At 66.7% G+C, this 16,270-nt stretch overlaps 2 protein-coding genes across 4 annotated transcripts in view; one reads left to right on the top strand and one right to left on the bottom strand.

Moving 5' to 3' along the window:
- SRCIN1 (SRC kinase signaling inhibitor 1) overlaps positions 1-3,287 on the top strand; it is a gene marked incomplete at its 3' end in the record, with an annotated part of 101,077 nt that extends 97,790 nt beyond the window's left edge. Inside the window, exon 22 of the mRNA XM_080565139.1 lies at positions 277-3,287. Within this exon, the coding sequence (XP_080421265.1) occupies positions 277-612 (336 nt within the window). The remainder of the gene's footprint in view (positions 1-276) is intronic.
- Positions 3,288-3,473: 186 nt separating this feature from the next.
- The window catches only part of ARHGAP23 (Rho GTPase activating protein 23), a 36,984-nt gene continuing 24,187 nt past the window's right edge, over positions 3,474-16,270 (bottom strand). For all 3 annotated transcript variants that reach the window (XM_080565135.1, XM_080565133.1, XM_080565134.1), the window contains exons 5-24: positions 16,017-16,095; positions 15,548-15,602; positions 12,958-14,389; positions 12,493-12,648; positions 12,201-12,312; positions 12,056-12,113; positions 11,804-11,941; positions 11,421-11,720; positions 10,077-10,138; positions 9,523-9,650; positions 9,243-9,361; positions 8,999-9,154; positions 8,541-8,619; positions 8,282-8,355; positions 8,101-8,190; positions 7,848-7,973; positions 7,637-7,678; positions 7,437-7,530; positions 5,925-5,956; positions 3,474-5,800 (exon numbers count right to left, since the gene is read on the bottom strand). In XM_080565135.1, the coding sequence (XP_080421261.1) occupies positions 4,751-5,800; positions 5,925-5,956; positions 7,437-7,530; positions 7,637-7,678; positions 7,848-7,973; positions 8,101-8,190; positions 8,282-8,355; positions 8,541-8,619; positions 8,999-9,154; positions 9,243-9,361; positions 9,523-9,650; positions 10,077-10,138; positions 11,421-11,720; positions 11,804-11,941; positions 12,056-12,113; positions 12,201-12,312; positions 12,493-12,648; positions 12,958-14,389; positions 15,548-15,602; positions 16,017-16,095 (4,382 nt within the window). In that variant the 3' untranslated portion in view covers positions 3,474-4,750. The remainder of the gene's footprint in view (positions 5,801-5,924; positions 5,957-7,436; positions 7,531-7,636; positions 7,679-7,847; positions 7,974-8,100; positions 8,191-8,281; positions 8,356-8,540; positions 8,620-8,998; positions 9,155-9,242; positions 9,362-9,522; positions 9,651-10,076; positions 10,139-11,420; positions 11,721-11,803; positions 11,942-12,055; positions 12,114-12,200; positions 12,313-12,492; positions 12,649-12,957; positions 14,390-15,547; positions 15,603-16,016; positions 16,096-16,270) is intronic.

The following is a 16,270-nucleotide window of genomic DNA, read 5'->3' as shown; positions in this document are numbered from 1 at the left end:
GACCTCGTGTCTCGCCTCTGCTCCGGCACGGCCCATTCTGTCTCGCCTCTGCTCCGGCACGGCCCGACTTGTGTCTGCCTCTGCTCCGGCACGGCCCGACTTCTGTCTCACATCTTGCTCCAAAATGGCCAACCAGCCACTTTCTGTTTCTTTCTCTCTCTCTCTCTCTCCCCTTCTTTCTTTTGTTTTTTTTATTTTCGTTGGTTCGTTTGGGTTGCTGTCGTTTTTGGTTCTCGATCCCTCCCTTCCCCACCCGCCGTTTTCTGTTTATTTAAGAGCTCTCAGAGCTTCACCCCACCAGTTTCACGAGCTTCAAGCAACAAGGACGCGGCGCGGCGCCCGACCCCCGCCTGCGCAGGCGGCAGCCGCCCAAAAGCCGAAGGAGGCGGCCGGGGGGCGCAAAGCGGGCAAAAAGCGGCTGCCGAGGACGCCCCCGCCGCCCCTCGCCCTGCCCCGCCGCCCGCTCTCCCCGCTGAGCTTCTCGGCCGCCGCGACTCCGCCGAGCCCCGAGGGGACGATGTCCGCGCCCGCCGGGCCTCCGTGGGCAGAGCTGCGGCCGCGCTCGCTCCGGCGCTCGCCGAAGGTCGGTGCTGGCTCCTAGGAGCATCCTGAGCCCCCGGCCCCATGGGGCTCGCTCTGCCGTGGGATGGGTGGCCAGGATGGAGCCCAGGTGCCCCTGAGGTGCCCGGGGGGGGCCGGGGTTTGCTGGGGCGCCCAGAGGTCGAGCATGTAAAATTTGGGGAGGCGGAAACGGGTAGGGGAAGGGGGCCCGGGGGGGGCACCGGGGATCATCCCCCATCACTGTAGGTTCGTAACGTAGCACTTTAATTGTTCGTCTGGGTCATCGTGGTGGCTGGGGCAGAGGGACGCCGCGATGCCCGGGGGCTCTGCCTGCACGGGGACACCCTGACGGACCCGTGTCCCCCTCCCCATCACCCAGCGCCCTCGGGGTGTCCCAGAGCCCCCCCCTGCAGCAGGGCTGGGGTCAGCGGGCTGAGCGGGGCCGGACGGGGCTGCACCGGGGGTGGTCGCTGGGGATGAGCCCAGCCCCAGCCCTGCCATGACGCCCAGGGGGCCGGGGGCCAGGCCGCCTGCCTGCAGCCCCCCGCTGCCAGCCCAGCCCGGCAGGTGTGCAAGGGGAGCGCTGTGCGTGTGTGCGTGTGTGCATGTGTGCGCGCGTGTGCCTGTGTTCAATGCCGTGTTGTGAAGCGCGCCGTCCACCCGCAGTGCAACAAGAGATCGAATCACTCCTTTCGTTGGCTAGTTCGTCGTTGGGTTGATTTTTTTTTATTATTATTTTCTTCTTTTCCCCCCTCTCTTTTTTTGTATATCAATCATTTTTGTACAGAAGAACGAGCCTTTTTTGAATAACAAAGAGAAAAAAAAAGCAAAAAAAAAAAAAAATCATGATGCAATTTCTTTGGATTGCAAAAAGCAACTCTTTACATTTAAGTGAAGTGTCTTAACATTTTATATTGTTTTAAAAAATATATTTACATATTATATATATATAATATACGTAATATAAATATATATATAAATATTTAAAAAAAGAAAAGAAAAGAAATAAATCTCTTCATGTCTGGTATATTAGGGGGTGGATTTTCTTCCCCGGTTAAACTATAGCTCCTTGTGATTTTGAGAGGGTCGGTTCCTAGCGGCTTGTTAGCCCTCGTGCTGAGTTGGCATCCTCCTTCCACCCCCTTCTGTGGCCCGTCCCTGTCCCCGTCCCCGTCCCCGTCCTGCCCCTCACCAAGGCAGCGGTGGGTCGGGGTCGGGGTCGGGGCCAGGAGCCCGGGGCCGGTGGCTGCCGGTGACAGCCACGGGGCCACGCGTCGAGGCCGGGACCTGGGGCAGGGGGCAGCGGCTCCTGGCAGCAATAGCAGTCACTTGATGCGTTTAATTTAATTTGTAATTACTTTTTCTTGGTACCAAAGTGAAACACTGTAGCAAAGCCACAGCTTCTTATGGATTTTTGGGAAGGGGCCGTGCCTGGCCCCCTCCCCAGCCCTCCCTGCCCCAGTGGCCGTGCGGGGCTGGCCGTGCCCCCATCCCTCCCGACCCCAAGCACAGGGGTGCGAGGGCACCCGGGGCCCGCTCCACTGCAGGGCTCAGCACCTTGCAGCCAGCCCTGGGGGGGTGCAGGGTGTTTGTGGGGGTGTCCCGTCTGCCTCCAGCCCCATGGGGACGTGGCCATGCATGCACAGAGCTGTCGGCAGTGCCGCAGCATCCTCCTGCCCTGGCGTGTGCCCTGCGCCGGGTGGTGTCGGGGCGCCCAGGGCAGCGCATGGGGGACCCCTGCCTGCACAGAGTGAATTGGGGGGGGGGGGAACGGGGGGCATTCTGCAGCTGTGAGTGAGCTCATGCCTGGGGGGGGGGGGGGTGGGAGGGAGGTCCAGAGCCCCTCGCTGCGCCCCAGCCTTCCTGTGGGTGCTGGCTGCTGCCCGCCCAAGCATTGCCAAGGGGTGCACCGGGACCCCGGCCCCAGAGCAGCCTGCGGCGGGGGCACGTGGAGCTCCGGGCCACCCCCTTCTCTTGTCCCCCCCCACCCCTCCTGGCTGCCCACCAGGCTGGTTTTCTATGTGAGCGTGTCTCTGCGTGTGTGCGTGCGTGTGCGTCCGTCATTTCATGGCATCATGCAAACTGTGTGTGAGCACCTAGCCTGGTGCTTTTGCTGAAGCAAGAGAACAAAAAAAAAAAAAAAAACTGCTTGATTCTGATTTAAACTGAAAAGAGACAAAAAAAAAAAAAAAAGTTGCAAAAACGACCAAAAAAATAGGAAAAAAAAAAGACAAAAAAAAAAAACAAGCGCTGCCTGCATCGTGCATGTGTCTGGAGGCGCCCGCTGCATGCGCACCCCGCTTTACTCGTCTGAATGTTGTTTAAGAAAAGGTTACAACTTTTAAAAGGACAAAAAAAAAAAAAAAAAAAAAAGATTCCTAATACTCTTTAGAGGCTGTTTTGGGGTTTCTACAATGTCGTGTGTCTCTTAGCATGAATTTTCTTGTGAACTGTTTTAAAATTTAAGAAAACAAAAACAAAACCAAGGACTCGCCGGGGCGGCGGCGGGGCCGGGCAGGGCGCGGGCTGGCCTCGCCGCGGCCGGGCCGGCTGTAGCGTAGTCTCTGTATCTCTGTATGGATGCCATGGGTAGTTCTGTGCGAAACGTGACCATTGTAACTTGCAAACTCCGATGACAAAGGGTTGCTTTTTATTTTTCTTTTCCCTTTACTACTTTTCTTTTCTATCAGAGTGTCTGGCTTTAATAAAATACTTTCTTTTCTCTATGGCACTTTTTCCCCGCAGGCCTGGTCTCTTGTGTCCGTGCTGCAGTGCCGGTGCTGGGGCGGGAGGGTTGGGACCCCCCCCCTGCCCTGAGCCCTCCCCAGGATCAGGACCAGTGCCTGGGGGCTGCAGCATGGAGGAAACGGGGTCCACGAGCTGGAAGGCGCAGCAATAACAGCAGGAAACTCTCCTCGAATAACCAGTTTATTTCCACTATATAGACCGGGACTCGTAGGAGGACAGTTTCCAAAGCAGGGTGGTTTTTTTTGTTGGGGCTGGTTGGTTTTTTGCAGTTTTGCATATACCGACTCGTACAACACGCCAGGGGTACACATGCAGAAGGGTTTAAAAAGTCAACAGTGGTCCAGCGCTTTGTGTGGTCGGGGCTGGCCTTTCAGCTGAGCAAAACTTCTTACAAAATCCTTATAAATCCTTTGTAATATGTTACACATTTAGAGACACTATTTACAAAAAAAAAAAAAGGGGGGGGGAACTTTACAGCAAATATTTGCATAACGTATGAGAACGACGTGTAACAGTGACAGTGACTTGACTTGATGCCCCCCCCCAGCCCCAGGGGCAGCTGCCGGGCCCTGGCACACGCGTGTCTGTGCTCCCCATGTCCCCACGTCCCCCAGCCGAGCCGTGCCCCCCGAGGTGGCAGCACATCACCCCCTTCCTAAAGTGCTTCGGGCCGGGAGGGGAAGCCTGGGGAGATGGGGACGGTGGCGGGGGGGGGTTAGAAGGGTGAGCAAGGGCTTTGGGGGCTGCTGGGTCCGACAGGGGCTGGGACACACCTTGTGCCCCGTCCCCATGGCACGGTGCTGCTCTGAGCAAGCCCCTCGTGTAACACCGCTCCTGCAAGACCCCAGCCAGGCCGCGTCACCGCCACATCCCGCGGGGGCCATCACACCCAGATGGGAACCCCAAGACCGCCATCACCCAAACCCTGCGGCCCCACACGCGCCGTGTCCAGGCACAGGACAGTGCGAGGGGAGGGCACCGAGGTCCCCGGGTCCCCTCCCCGAGGCTGTCGGGGGGGGCAGGAGGGGAGGGCTCCGGCGGGGGCAGCCGCAGCCGCAGCACCCCGGGAAGCGCCCGCACTTCGCGCCGCCGCAGCTGGGCAGCCCCAGGGCCGGCACTGCCGGGGGGGCAGGGACCTCGCAGCCTGGGGGAGCAGGGGATGGGGTGGGGGGGACACTGGGCTCATGCACCCCCCACCGTGGGATGGGGCCAGGCTGCAGTGCAGGACCCTGCAGGGCCCCAGTGACAAGGTGGCTTCGTCCCTCCTGGCCCACCCGCTGCACTGGAGCCACGGAGAGGCGTCGCGAGGGAGGCCGTTAAATAAAAGCAGCTTGTCAGGAGCACAATTAAATACAAGAACATATGCGAGTCCTTAAATTAAACACTGTCCCCCAGCTGGAGGGGGGGGGAGCCGGCAGCCCCGGGGGGGCCTTCCAGGAGGTCAGAGACACTGGGGAAAGCGCAGGGCGGGCACAGGGCCGGGAGCTGGGGGGCCAGGGCTGCCCGGGGGGCTCTTGGTGCTGGGTGCTTTGGTGGCACCACCGGGCTGGGCCGGGCTGGGCGCCGTGGGCCGGGCTTTGGTGGACTCCAGGCTGCTGAGCCCCGAGTCCTTGTCACGGCAGGGCCCTGGGGGGACGTCGAGGCCCCCCCGCGGCTCCTTCCACTCGTTGAAGTTGAGGTCCTTGAGGCCGCCGGGCACCACCACGGTGTGCCGGCGCCAGCTGCTCTTCTTGCGGCGCGTCTCCGGGGAGTGGGCTCGGCGCAGGCGGACCCCCATGTCGTCGGCCGAGGCGCGCAGGCGCTGCCGGAGCTGCTCCCGCAGCGAGGGCCGCCCAGGGGGGGCCCAGCCACCCTGGCCCTCCCCGGCAGGCACCGGGGTCTCACCGGCCGGCCGGGGCCGCCCCAGCTTCCTGCGGGCCAGCGTGTCGCACTGGATGAGGCGGTGGGAGTTGAAGGAGGGGCGCCCGGGGGGCACCTTGTCCTCGCCCCCTGCGCCCCCCTCCACCTGCCCCAGCCTGGCCCGAGCACCCTCCCGGCTCTCCGTGTCCGTCTCCACGTGGCTGAACTCGCTGCGCTCGTCGTCCGCCTCCTCTCCGCGGCTCTCGGCCACCGACTGCACCTCGGAGCACAGGCTGCGGTCGATGGTGGACAGGGTGGAGTAGCCCGACACGATGGAGCGGGCGTCCGGCGCCGGCTCGGCCCCACTGCCCCCGGGCTCCAAGGCGCTCTCCTGCTCCGGCCCCGCCAGGCTGGGGGCTGCCAGCTCAGTGCCAGGGCCGTGGGGAGCTTTGCCAGGCCCTGGCGTGGCAGCCGTGGCCTCCTCATCCTCCTGCTCCTGGCCCTTGGTGTCCCTGTGCTCCACGTCGTCATCGGTGCTGCTGCTGAAGCCCTCGGCCTCTCGCCGCTTCTTCCTCTTGCGGTTGACGGCTGAGATGAAGGGGATGGCGAGGAGCTCTCGGTGCGACGGCTCCTTGCGCGACGGCCACGTGCCCTGGAAGGACAGGGGTGCCACAACTTAGGGACAGGCTATGGACCCCGTCCCCGCAGCCGGGGTTCCCAGCTGTGGTGGGGGCATTACCCCGCTCCCTCTGGCCCCAGCCCGGGACCCCTCTCACCTTCAGTTTGGCAGAGCCGCTGTGGGTCGAGTCTGTAAGGCAGAGAGAAGAGAAGGGGGTTAGCGAGGCCCCGGCAGGGTGGGCGCATGCTGGGGCGGGGGTTCAGTGGGCAGAGCCGGGGACGCTGCTCTGCTCCCCCAGACTGGGGACGGGGACACACTGGAGCCATCGGCCCAGCCAGCCCCATGCAGGGGTGCTGGTGCTGAGCGGGTTTGGGAGGCTGCAGGAAGGAGCTGGAGCATGGGCAGGCTCTGGTCCCACATGGGGACCCCGGCACCGCTCGCCCGCTGCAGCGCTGGTCACTGCAGAGCTCCGAGGTACGGAGCGGGGGCGAGGGGGGGGCACACAGGCAGACAGACACAGTCTGCGCTGCCAAGAGCACGGCCGCAGGACCCCAACCCTCCCGTGGCCATGGGGCACAGACAGGACTGGGGCACGGCCCTGCCACCACCACGTCACCAGGATGGGACATGGGGAGCAGCTTCAATACCAGCGCTGGGGGCTGCGACGGGGCAAATGCAGTGATGGGCTGAGCAGGGGGGGGGCTCGGACAGGCCGTGGGGCTGCCCTGCGCCCCCCAGTGGGTTAGGGGACAGGTGGGGACGGGGGGGGTGACAGGCAGCCTGGCTCGAAGGACAAGGACAGCACAACAGACACCCTCTCCCACCCCGCAGGCCCCAGCCCAGGATGGGGTTAGAAGCTGCTGACGACGAGAGAGGGGGAGGCAGAAAGGTGCTGAGCCCTCCCCAGGGAATGGGGAACCCCAGAGCCCGGCATTTGGGTCCCGGGGCACTTGGCACCGGCCCCTGCCGGGGTGTGCCAGCACCAGCCCCAGAGATACCACAGGGACCCACCAAAGAGGGGGGAGAACCAGGGTTGAAGGAGTTTGGGCTGTACTGGGGCCCGGGAGCCCCCCGATGCTGGGGAGCCCTGGGGACAGTGGCTGGGCAGGACAGACCCCCCCCCCCCACTGCCCCTCCTGCTCCCGCTCTCTCGTGGTCACCCGGAGGAATTAGTGCGTGAGCAATGCACCCAGGATCAACACTGTACCCGCTCTAGCTCTCGAGGAGGTCCGCTGGAGGAGGAAGAGGAGGAGGAGGAGGAGGAAGAGGACAGCACAGAGAAGTTCAAGGAAAGAACATAAGAAATCAGTCGAACGTCAAAGTCTCCCGGTCTCTGGGCTGGCAGCGTGAGCAGAACAGGGGGGCACGGGCAGGGGCCCCGCAGCGGTCATGGCCCAGGTGCCACTCGGCCGGGTTGCAGGGGATGAGCAGCCACCGGAGCAGGGGCGACAGGAGAGGGCAGGGAGGGGGCTCTGCCAGCACCCATGGGTGTCCCCGCATCCCAACAAGGAGGGCATGGGCACATCAAGCTCTGGCACAGAGCTGTAGCCATGGAGAGCCCGGCCAGCTGCCTGTGGCGGTGTGAGCGTGGGGACGGAGTGGCCAGAGGCAACCGGGGTGCCCCCAGTGCCAGGACCAGGGGGACCCTGCCCCAGGCACAGCTCCTCACCTGAGGCATCGCCGGGCGCCGCGGTCCTGCCGATGTTGGGCAGCAGGTACTCGATGTTGGGCACAGACTGCGCCTCCTTCTCGTCCACGGGGGTCTGCAAAGGGACAGGACGCTCGGTCAGGGGGCTGCTGACGGCCACCGGGTCTGTGCCAGGGCTCTGCCCCGCTCTGCCCCCGCCTCCGGGCCCGGCCTGGACTCACCTTCTCGCCCTTGTCCTCCTTGTCGCTGAAGAACCAGTCTGACTGCAGAGGGAGATGGCAGAGGGGTTAGGGCCCAGCCAGGCAGCCCCGGGGTGCAGCAGTCCCCCACCCTGACGTGCCTCCCCCCAGGCAGCTCCCAGCCCCAAATCGCGGGGATCAGCAGCCCCCCCTCCAGCCCCGCTGACAATGAGGTCGTGCCGACGCCACCTACGTGCTGGATGAGGGTCTCCACGATTTTGTAGCGGTCGGGCATGTGCGTCACCATGTCGGTCATGTTGTCCTCGGACGTCCGCACCAGCGTGGGGCCGAACACCAGGGCCAGGTTTCGGGGCTCCATCTGCAACCAGAGCTGGGGTTGGTGCCTGCCTGTGGCCGCCCCCCCCGGTGCCATCTCCCTTCCCACCCCACCGGGAGCTGCGGCTCAGCCCCAGCTGGGGGGCTTGAGGCCGGGCAGGGAACAGTACCTTGTTCTTCTCCGAGTGGTCCGCAATGGTCTTCAGGTGGCCCACCAGGAACTTGAGCGTCTCGTAGTAGTGACCTGGCAGGTCCCGGATCTGTGGGAGGCACAGGGTCACCCCTCTGCTCGCCCCACAAGCGGCTGGTGCCCCCCGCTGCCGACAGCAAGGCCCTGCCCCGTCTCCCTACCAGCTTCCGCAACGTCCTCATCCTCTCACTGGCATCCTCTATCCGGTTGGCCTCGATGAAGTCATTGTACTTATCTGAAAGGGACAGGGGTCAGGACCAGGGGAAGCAGGGACGCCCCTTGGGGCCAGGGACCCCTGGGTGCACTGATCAGAGGGTGGGGGTGTCCCAGAAGGACGGGACATGGAGGGGCAGGGAAGGGACAGGGACCGGGGCCGATGGCCGCAGCGGGGAGGTGCCACGGCCGGGGTGCGGGACTCACCGTCAGTGAAGAGCGGCTCGGGCAGCTTTCGGAAGAAGGATTTCAACAGACTGCTGATGACGTTCAGGTCCTGCCACCGCTGCGGGGAGAGAAGGGGCTGCTCAGCGGGACGGCACAAGGGCAAACCCAGGCACCAGCAGGATAAAGTCCCCAGCCCAGGGCCACCAACACTGAGAGGGAAACCAACCAAGGCCACCACAGCCATGAGGACGGCAGGAGTGTTGTCCCCACCCCGCACCCAGCAGGGAAAGGCCGGTGCCACCACTGTGCCATGAGATGCAAAGAGACAAACGTGGCCCCGAGCTGCCGCCCACGCTGCAGACAGCATCCACTAGGCGGCCCTGCCACCCCGGGGATGGTCACGGCATGGAGACGGGGACGTGACGGGGACAGGGACCAGGAGAACAGCCCCAGGAGCACCCCGGGGGCACAGGGACAGGGCCGTGGGGGGGCCTCACCTCGTCCTGCAGGTTGATCTCGGTGGCTCCCTTGTTGAGCTGCTCCTGCAGGCTGGACACCACGGCGTTGTTCCCGGGCACGCGGTAGATGCCCATGTACTCCAGGCCGCGGTCCTCCACCACCTTGCAGCAGGCTTCGACGATCAGGGGCACGTTCTGCGGGGACAGGGAGCGGTGAGGGAGGTGCGGGGCTGTGTGGGGTCCCCGGGGCTGCCCCTGGCCGAGGCACCACCACGCGCTCTACCTTGTTGTCCGGGGCAGGCTGGCAGTCCTCCAGCCTCACGCCAAAGGCGCGGGGGGCAGATTTCTTGTTCTTCTTCATGATGTTGATGCCCCAAGGGGCTTTCTGGGAGCTGCTCTCATCTGGGCGAAAAACAACCATGGGATTATTTGTTAAGAGTCAGGACGGACGAACAGCAAGAGCATCCCTGCTGCGCTGCGGGGGTGAGCGTGCGGGCACCCCTCCCGGCGAGGCGCGCAGGTTTGCTGTGCCAGAGCTCCCCGTGCCGCAGGGGGGCACCTACCTTTCATTACGGCCGCATCCTGCCTCGGGGACCGGGGTGCGCTGGTTCCCGTCTGCTTTAGGAACTCGGCTCTGATCCCCAGCCCACGGGAGCCCTTGGGCGAGGAGTCGGGCTTGGCACCCGCCGGGCTGTGAGGAGAGCAGGGTCAGGGAGGCACAGCCGGGACCGAGCACCGTGGATGGGCCCCCACCAAACCCCCCCGCAAGGCCCAGTGTCTGCCAACCTGCCCAGGGTCCTGCCCCGGCCCCATGGGTGCTCACGGGGCCCTTCCTGCCCTTTGGCGCTGACCCCACAGGGCAGCACCCCATTCTGGGGGATCACAGGGCTGAGCCCCATGCCAGTGCTGTGGGAGCTCCGAGCCCTTTTAACCCCTTGCTCGGAGCTTGCCCGAATCAGGCCCTTCTTGAACCCCAAGCAAAGCCTGGCGCAGCTGGGACATGGGGGTGCTGCCCCACTGCGGGTGGCGCTGGTTTTGCTCAGTGCCCACTGCTCCCTGGGGCGTCCAGGGGTGGGCAGGGTGCCCCGCTCGCGTCCCGCGGCCCCGGGGTCCATACCTCACTTTCCGGTAGTCGTTTAGCTTCTTGTTGATAAGCGCTTGGCTGGCAAAACCGGGGTCCTGGGGAGGCAGAGACAAGAGGGGAAGGGGGAGCTTGAGCAGCGCATTCTCCAGAGGCCCTGGGTAAGTCCACGCTCTCCCAGATGCCACACGGGGCCAAGGCGCAGCCCACGCCTGCCTCCAGCGCTCCTCGCCGAGAGGCACCTCCAGCGCCTGCCAGCCATAAGCCGGGGTGAGAGCAGGACCCGAGCCCTGGTGCCCCACAACAACTGGTGCCCGGCAGCGCTCGCTGCCCCGCAGAGGCCTCCGGCGCTCCTCGCCATGGCACACCGTACGCGAGCAGCACAGGGACTCCAAGCCAGCCCCAGAGGCTCAAGTCCAGCCCTCTGCAGCACGTACACCTCCACCTGCCTGAACCAGACACACGAACTGCACCCCACGGTGCCCAAAGCCATGCGCCCTTCCCTGCAGAGTGTTCCCTGCAGGGTCCTGGCCCCAGCGGGCAGCCAGACAACTCCAAGTACTCCAACCCGGCAGCACCTTCCCTGCGCCGGCGCTGCCAGCCCCGCACCCTCCGAACGGGGCTGTGCCGCAGCGAACCAGAAACCGCTCCGAGCTCAACGCACCCCCCAGGGCCGGAGCCGTGCCACAATCCCGGCATCAACGCTGAGACCAACCGAGGCCATCGCAGCACCACAGGGAGATGGTGCACACCAGCCCAGCGCCGGCACATCCAGCCCTGCGCAGCCCCTCCGGTGGAGCCCGCGGCCCCGGGAGCAGCTCTCCCTTCTCAGACCCGAGCAACCACTGCACAGACCGCAGCAAGGGCTCAGCCCGGACCCTGCGCCAGCCCTGAGGACAGGCAGCACCACGGGGACCGTGTCCGGCGCAGGCAGGGAGCTCCCTGCAGGTCTCACCCGCAGCCACAGCGACACCAACGCGCCCCAGGGTGCTGATGCACCACGGACGGGGCTCCAGCCAAGCCACGCGCGCTCCTCTGCCGCTGCACTACCAAGCGCAACCAGCAGCTCTGGCACAGCCCCTGCCTGGCCGAGCCGCCGCGATGCTCCGAGAGCTGCGCCGCCTGTGCCGAGCACCTCGGCGCACCCTGCCTGGCCAAGCCGACGGAGCCGCGCTCTTCTTGGATGCCGCGGTGCCCGGCAGCCCCCGTGCACCCCTGGGAGCACGGCGCGGCGCGCAGGACAGGCGAGCCCCACGCTGCCCGGCCGAGCACGGGCTGGCCGTGGCCTGGGGAAGCAGCACAAGGCAAAGAGCCGGAGAGAGCCGAGGCGGTTAGTGCCGGGAGAGCCAGAGGCAGCCGGGAGCCCCATGTGGCTCTCACCTCGCCCTCGGCCTTGCTGTTCTCCCTGATGACTTTGATCCAGGCCAGCATGTCTTCCCGATCCTCTGCCTGAAAGAGATATTCACAGAAGTCAGCGGTCGTCAGCCGGAAGACGTGCTTCCTCTTGGTCTCGCTGTAGGAAATGTCCACCAGGCACGCTCGGATGCTGATCGGCTGCTCCTCCTCACCTGGGGCCGGGCCGCAGGTCACTGCCTCCCGCCTGTCCTTGCACAGGTACAGCGAGTGGGTGCGCAGCACGGCGAAGACGCGCTTCCACTGCCGGATGCCTCCACCGACTTTCTGCGGGGAGAAGGAGCCGGGTCCGGCCGTCAGAGCTGCCCGCGGGCCCCGTGCCGCTGGCCGGGCCGGGGGTCCCCGCGTACCTTCCCCTTTTTGGTGAGGATCTGCTTGTAGTGGAGCCAGCCCTCCTTCCTCACGTCGCTGAACGTGACGTCCGAGAGGTCAGAGGTGGAGTGCCTTTTGGAGCGGGTGTCTTCGGACGTACCGAGGCTGTCCAGAGACTGCAGGGGCAAGACGGAGCGCGGGGTCACGGGTGCTGGCATCGGCTGTGCCTGGCCCTGCCACCCCCCGGCTCCGTGCCACCGGCACCGCCAGCCCCGGCCGCCTGCACTCACCCCGTCGGTGAAGAAGCTCCTCAGCATGCGGAGGCTGGGGACCCGGCTGGGCATCCTCCTGCGGAGAGAGCAGCCCCGTGAGCGGGGTCACGTCGGGGAAGGGACGGCGCCCGCGTGGCGGCTGGGCGACAGGAGCCAGCCCTACCTGAGGATCTTCCCCTCGTCCCGAAATGTGTTCAGACCATCGTCGCATGACTTGGAGCGCTCGGTGGTGATGGCCAGGAGGTAGGAAGAGCGGCGGCCGGCCTTGATGCTGCCTGCGAGGGGGAAGAGGACAAAGCACACGGTCACGGGGCTTTGCAGGGCTCGGGCAGGTGCTGAAGGTGTCCCGAGGGGGAGAAGGGGGCAGAGCTGCAGCCCCCGGCCCCAGTGAGCCCATCTGCCCCTGCCAGCCCAGCTCCAGGTCTGGGGATTGTCCCCATCCTGTCCCCACTTACTGCAGTCCTGCGAGTAGTGCCGGCTCAGGGCAAAGGCGAAGGTGGGCGAGGAGGGGCTGGTGGCAACGGCGGGCGCAGAGTTCATGGCACTGGAGACGACGGAGGAGGCAGGGACGTGCTTGGCCTTCAGGTCGATGCTGGGGCTCGTGGGCTCGTCTGCGGGAGAGCGGTGGGAGGTGGCAGGAGGGCTTAGGGCAGGATGGGACAGGAAAGCCTACGCTGGGAGCCCCTGGCCCCTATGGCAGGTGGCGGGTTTGCACCCCCAGCAAAGCCAGAAGCCCCCGCTGCACCCAGACCCTCGCACCGCAACCCTGACCCCCACCGCACCCTGCCCGCCGCATCCAGCCCCAGCCCTGGGGACCCCACGTTGGGACCAGGCCCCCCACGGTGCCCTCCCTGCCGTGGGGCACTCACTGAACTGCCCATCCTGGAGCAGGGCCAACAGAGACGAGCTGCCGGACTCACCGATGAAGGGGATGGATGCCAGAGAGTCCTCGGGGGCCGCCAAGGGGGCCACGCGCCGGCCCGGCCGCTCGGCTGCCGGCCTCTCCCCCCTGCTGCTGGCTGCCGGCGGGTCGCAAATGTCCGTTTCCTTCACCCCATCGGGGAACACAAAGTTCATCTGCCGCAGGGGGGGTGGCACCTTGCGGCCCGTGGGTGGCTTCTGACGCAGGACCACCTCCTCCCTCCGGTCCTCGTGCTGCTCGGGCACCCGGCTGCTCTCCAGCCGCTGCTCCTGGGGGGCTTCGGGGGCCAGCGGGGGGCCGGGGTGAGTGGGGCCAGCAGGCAGGGGGGCAACGGGGGCTGCCCTCTCCGGGAACGGGGCTGCCGTGGCGGCCGGCCGCTGCGTGATGCTGAAGGTTGGGAGGCCACCGAAGGCTGGGTCGCGGAAGGAGAGGGCGTGCAGCAGCCCGGTGCGGCGCTGGAAGGAGGGGCTGTAGCTCCGGTAGCCGATGTAGCCCGAATCGTCCACGCTCTGTAGGTTGGGCTGCGACGGGTGCTTCTGCACGGGGGCTGCCGGCTCCCGCGAGGCGGAGGAGGAGGAGGAGGGGGGCGTGAAGGAGCCGTGCGTGCCGGGCGGCCCCGCGGCCGTGGCTCGGCAGAGCCGCTCGGGCGGCCACGCGGAGCGGTCGAGGCGAGGGGAGAGCAGGGCGCCGGGCTCCAGCGCCTCCATGGAGCGCCCGCAGCGGCCCAGGCCGTGGTCGGAGCGGGCTCGGTGCGCCCAGCCCTCGCGGGCGGGCTGCAGCAGGGTGTCGTGCGAGGCGCTGTGCGGCCAGCCCCGGGGTGCCGCCGAGCCCCCCAGCCGGTCCTGGGAAACGCTGCGGTAGCGGGGCGGCATGGCGTATCGGCGCTCCTCCGAGGTGCTGCGCCGCGGCTCCTGGCTGCAGAACCAGCGGGACAGAGCTTGCTGGCACTCCTGCCGGCCCGGCACCCGCGGGCCCCCGCCGCCCTCCTTGAAGCCGCAATGAGTCCGGTGCTCCGCCAGGTGCTTGGGGCCCCCGTAGCAGGAGGAGGCGGCGGGGGGGACCCCGTAACGCTCGGGCAGAGAGGATGCGCTGGAGCTGGGGCAGCCGCTTCGGGAGAAGGAGCCGGGGCGCCCGTGGGGCACGGCGGGGCGCTGTGGGGGGCCCCCGGGATGCGGTTCCTCGGGGCGGTGTGCGGGGCTGCCACCCGCCTCGCTGCGGGCGCCGGCGAGCGCGGCCGTGCTGAGCAGGGACGAGGGGCCGGCGGGGCGGTGGGCGCGGGGGTCCGGAGGCTGGCCTAGGGGCGGCTCAGCGCCCCGCGCCTGGAAGGGGTACGTCTTGCGTGGGTAGCAGATGGGAGGGGGCTCGGGGATGCTCTGCGCCCCGCCGGAGTACGGCTCGTTGCCCTTCAGGTAGGCATCCTGCGAGTACGCCTGCGGGAGGACAGAGGGGGTCAGGGTGGGGGGGGACCGCGGCCACAAACCCCGCTCCCACCCCTGGGCAGGACCCCGCAGGGACGCTCTCTCCTCGTTACCATCGGCTCAGGCTGGGCAGGGCGGGCTGCAGCCCCCCGCTCCTGCTCTCCCACGGGCCCCCCCCCGCCCCGGGCCGAGCAGCGCCGCCGCCAGCCCCTTCCGCTCTCCCTGCCGCCACGCAGCGCCCGGCCACCCCCCCCTTCCTGCTTCCCAAAATACCCCGGGACGCACGGGCTGGCCCGTCCCCGAGCCCTGGCTTTCCCTTCTCGCTTTTCACAGGCGCCTCTGACTCCACGCCCTGGGAAACCTCAGGGCCCGGGGAAGGCACAGATGTGAGAGCCCCCCAAGGCTGCAAGACCCCCCCCCCCATCCCTCTGGGGACCGTGCCACTGCTCGAGGACACCGGCGAGGACACCAGCGGCAGGTCCTGGCGCTAGCAGACCCCAGGAGAGGCGCCCACCAACCTCCCCCAGCCCCCTGGGCTCCAGCCACCCTCTGGGGTCAGCGGCTCACCGCCGCTGGAGCTGCTTGGGGGGCTCTGAGGATGAGCCAGACCCTAAAACCCAGAGCACCCAGCCCTGCAGCTACGCCTGAGGATGCCCCCCAAAAAACAGGGGGCACATTCCCCAGCCCTTCTGCCCCTGAGCCCCCCAGTGCCGCCATTTCTGCATCCGCTGACCCTCACAGGGGCCCTGTCCCCAAGTATCCCCCAGGCACCATTGTGATCGGGGGCACTCGGCCCCCCCAAAAAAAAACAGGATGGGCACAGGCAGGGAGAGCAGCCCCTCTCCCGGCCTGCCTGCACATTTCCTCCCTTCCTGGCTCTCCCCGCGGGGCTGCTCGGGGTTCTGCCGGCTGCCGCGGGGCGGGGAGGACAGCCGCCCCCCAGCCGCACACCGCAGGAATGCCGGCACACCCCGGGAAGGCCACGCCGGGGAACCTGAGCCCTGGAAACCAAACCGGTCCCTGGCACCCGCCCGGCAAACAGCAGGGGCAGGAGGAATTTCACCGCCCGGCTCCGGGATCTGCGCCCGACTCAGCGCCGGTGCCACCGGGACCCTGAGCCGGGCTGGGGGCAGCCGGGGGCAAAGGGCTCGGCCGAGCGGGGGGACTCACCAGCTGGAGGATGTCCTCGTCCTTGGGCATGATGGAGAGCTCCAGCACATCGTCACTGAGGAGAGAGGGGGCAAGGGGTCAGGACGGCCAGGGCCGCGGGTCACCTGCCCCCATGGGTGAGACCGTGCGCGCAGCCGGGTCCCCGCGGCGCCTTCGCCTGCCCCAGCCTTGCCGATGGGGCTCGTCCTGCCAGCACCTCACACCAAGTCCCAGCAATGCAGAGCAGCCGCAGCATCCTCGTCCCGCGAGGGGACAAATGTCCCCGTCCCCACGGCAGAGGCACCGGTCACGGCGCGCTGCTGCCGGTCCCCGTTCCCCCGCTGCACCGAGTGAGTCACGGCTCCGCCAGCCCCAGGGACACCCGGGGACGGTGCCTGCTGCGACGTGTCCCCTCCACGTCACCTCCCGGGCTCTGCCCAGCCCCGTGTTCCACCCAGCCTCGTGCCAGCCCCCTGCGAAGGGGACTCACCTGTTCTGGATCAGGGCGATGACCTGCGAGTAGGTTTTCCCGATGATGCTCTCCCCGTTCACCTTGACCAGCCGGTCCCCTGCAGAGGGGGTGGAAAGAGATTGTCACCCCGAGCGTGCGGGAGGTGGGGACGCCTGGCTGTCCCCTCACAGCAGGGACTGGACATGTCCGGGCCTTTGGTCAGGGGCAGAACCTGGTCCCGTGTGACAAGGGGAGCCGTGGGGACCCCAGCACTGCTCAGGTCATCTCCACCC

Source organism: Anser brachyrhynchus, assembly GCF_964034855.1.
Source record: "Anser brachyrhynchus genome assembly, chromosome: 22".
Lineage (NCBI taxonomy): Eukaryota > Metazoa > Chordata > Aves > Anseriformes > Anatidae > Anser > Anser brachyrhynchus.
This window is presented reverse-complemented; position numbering and strand designations above follow the sequence as displayed.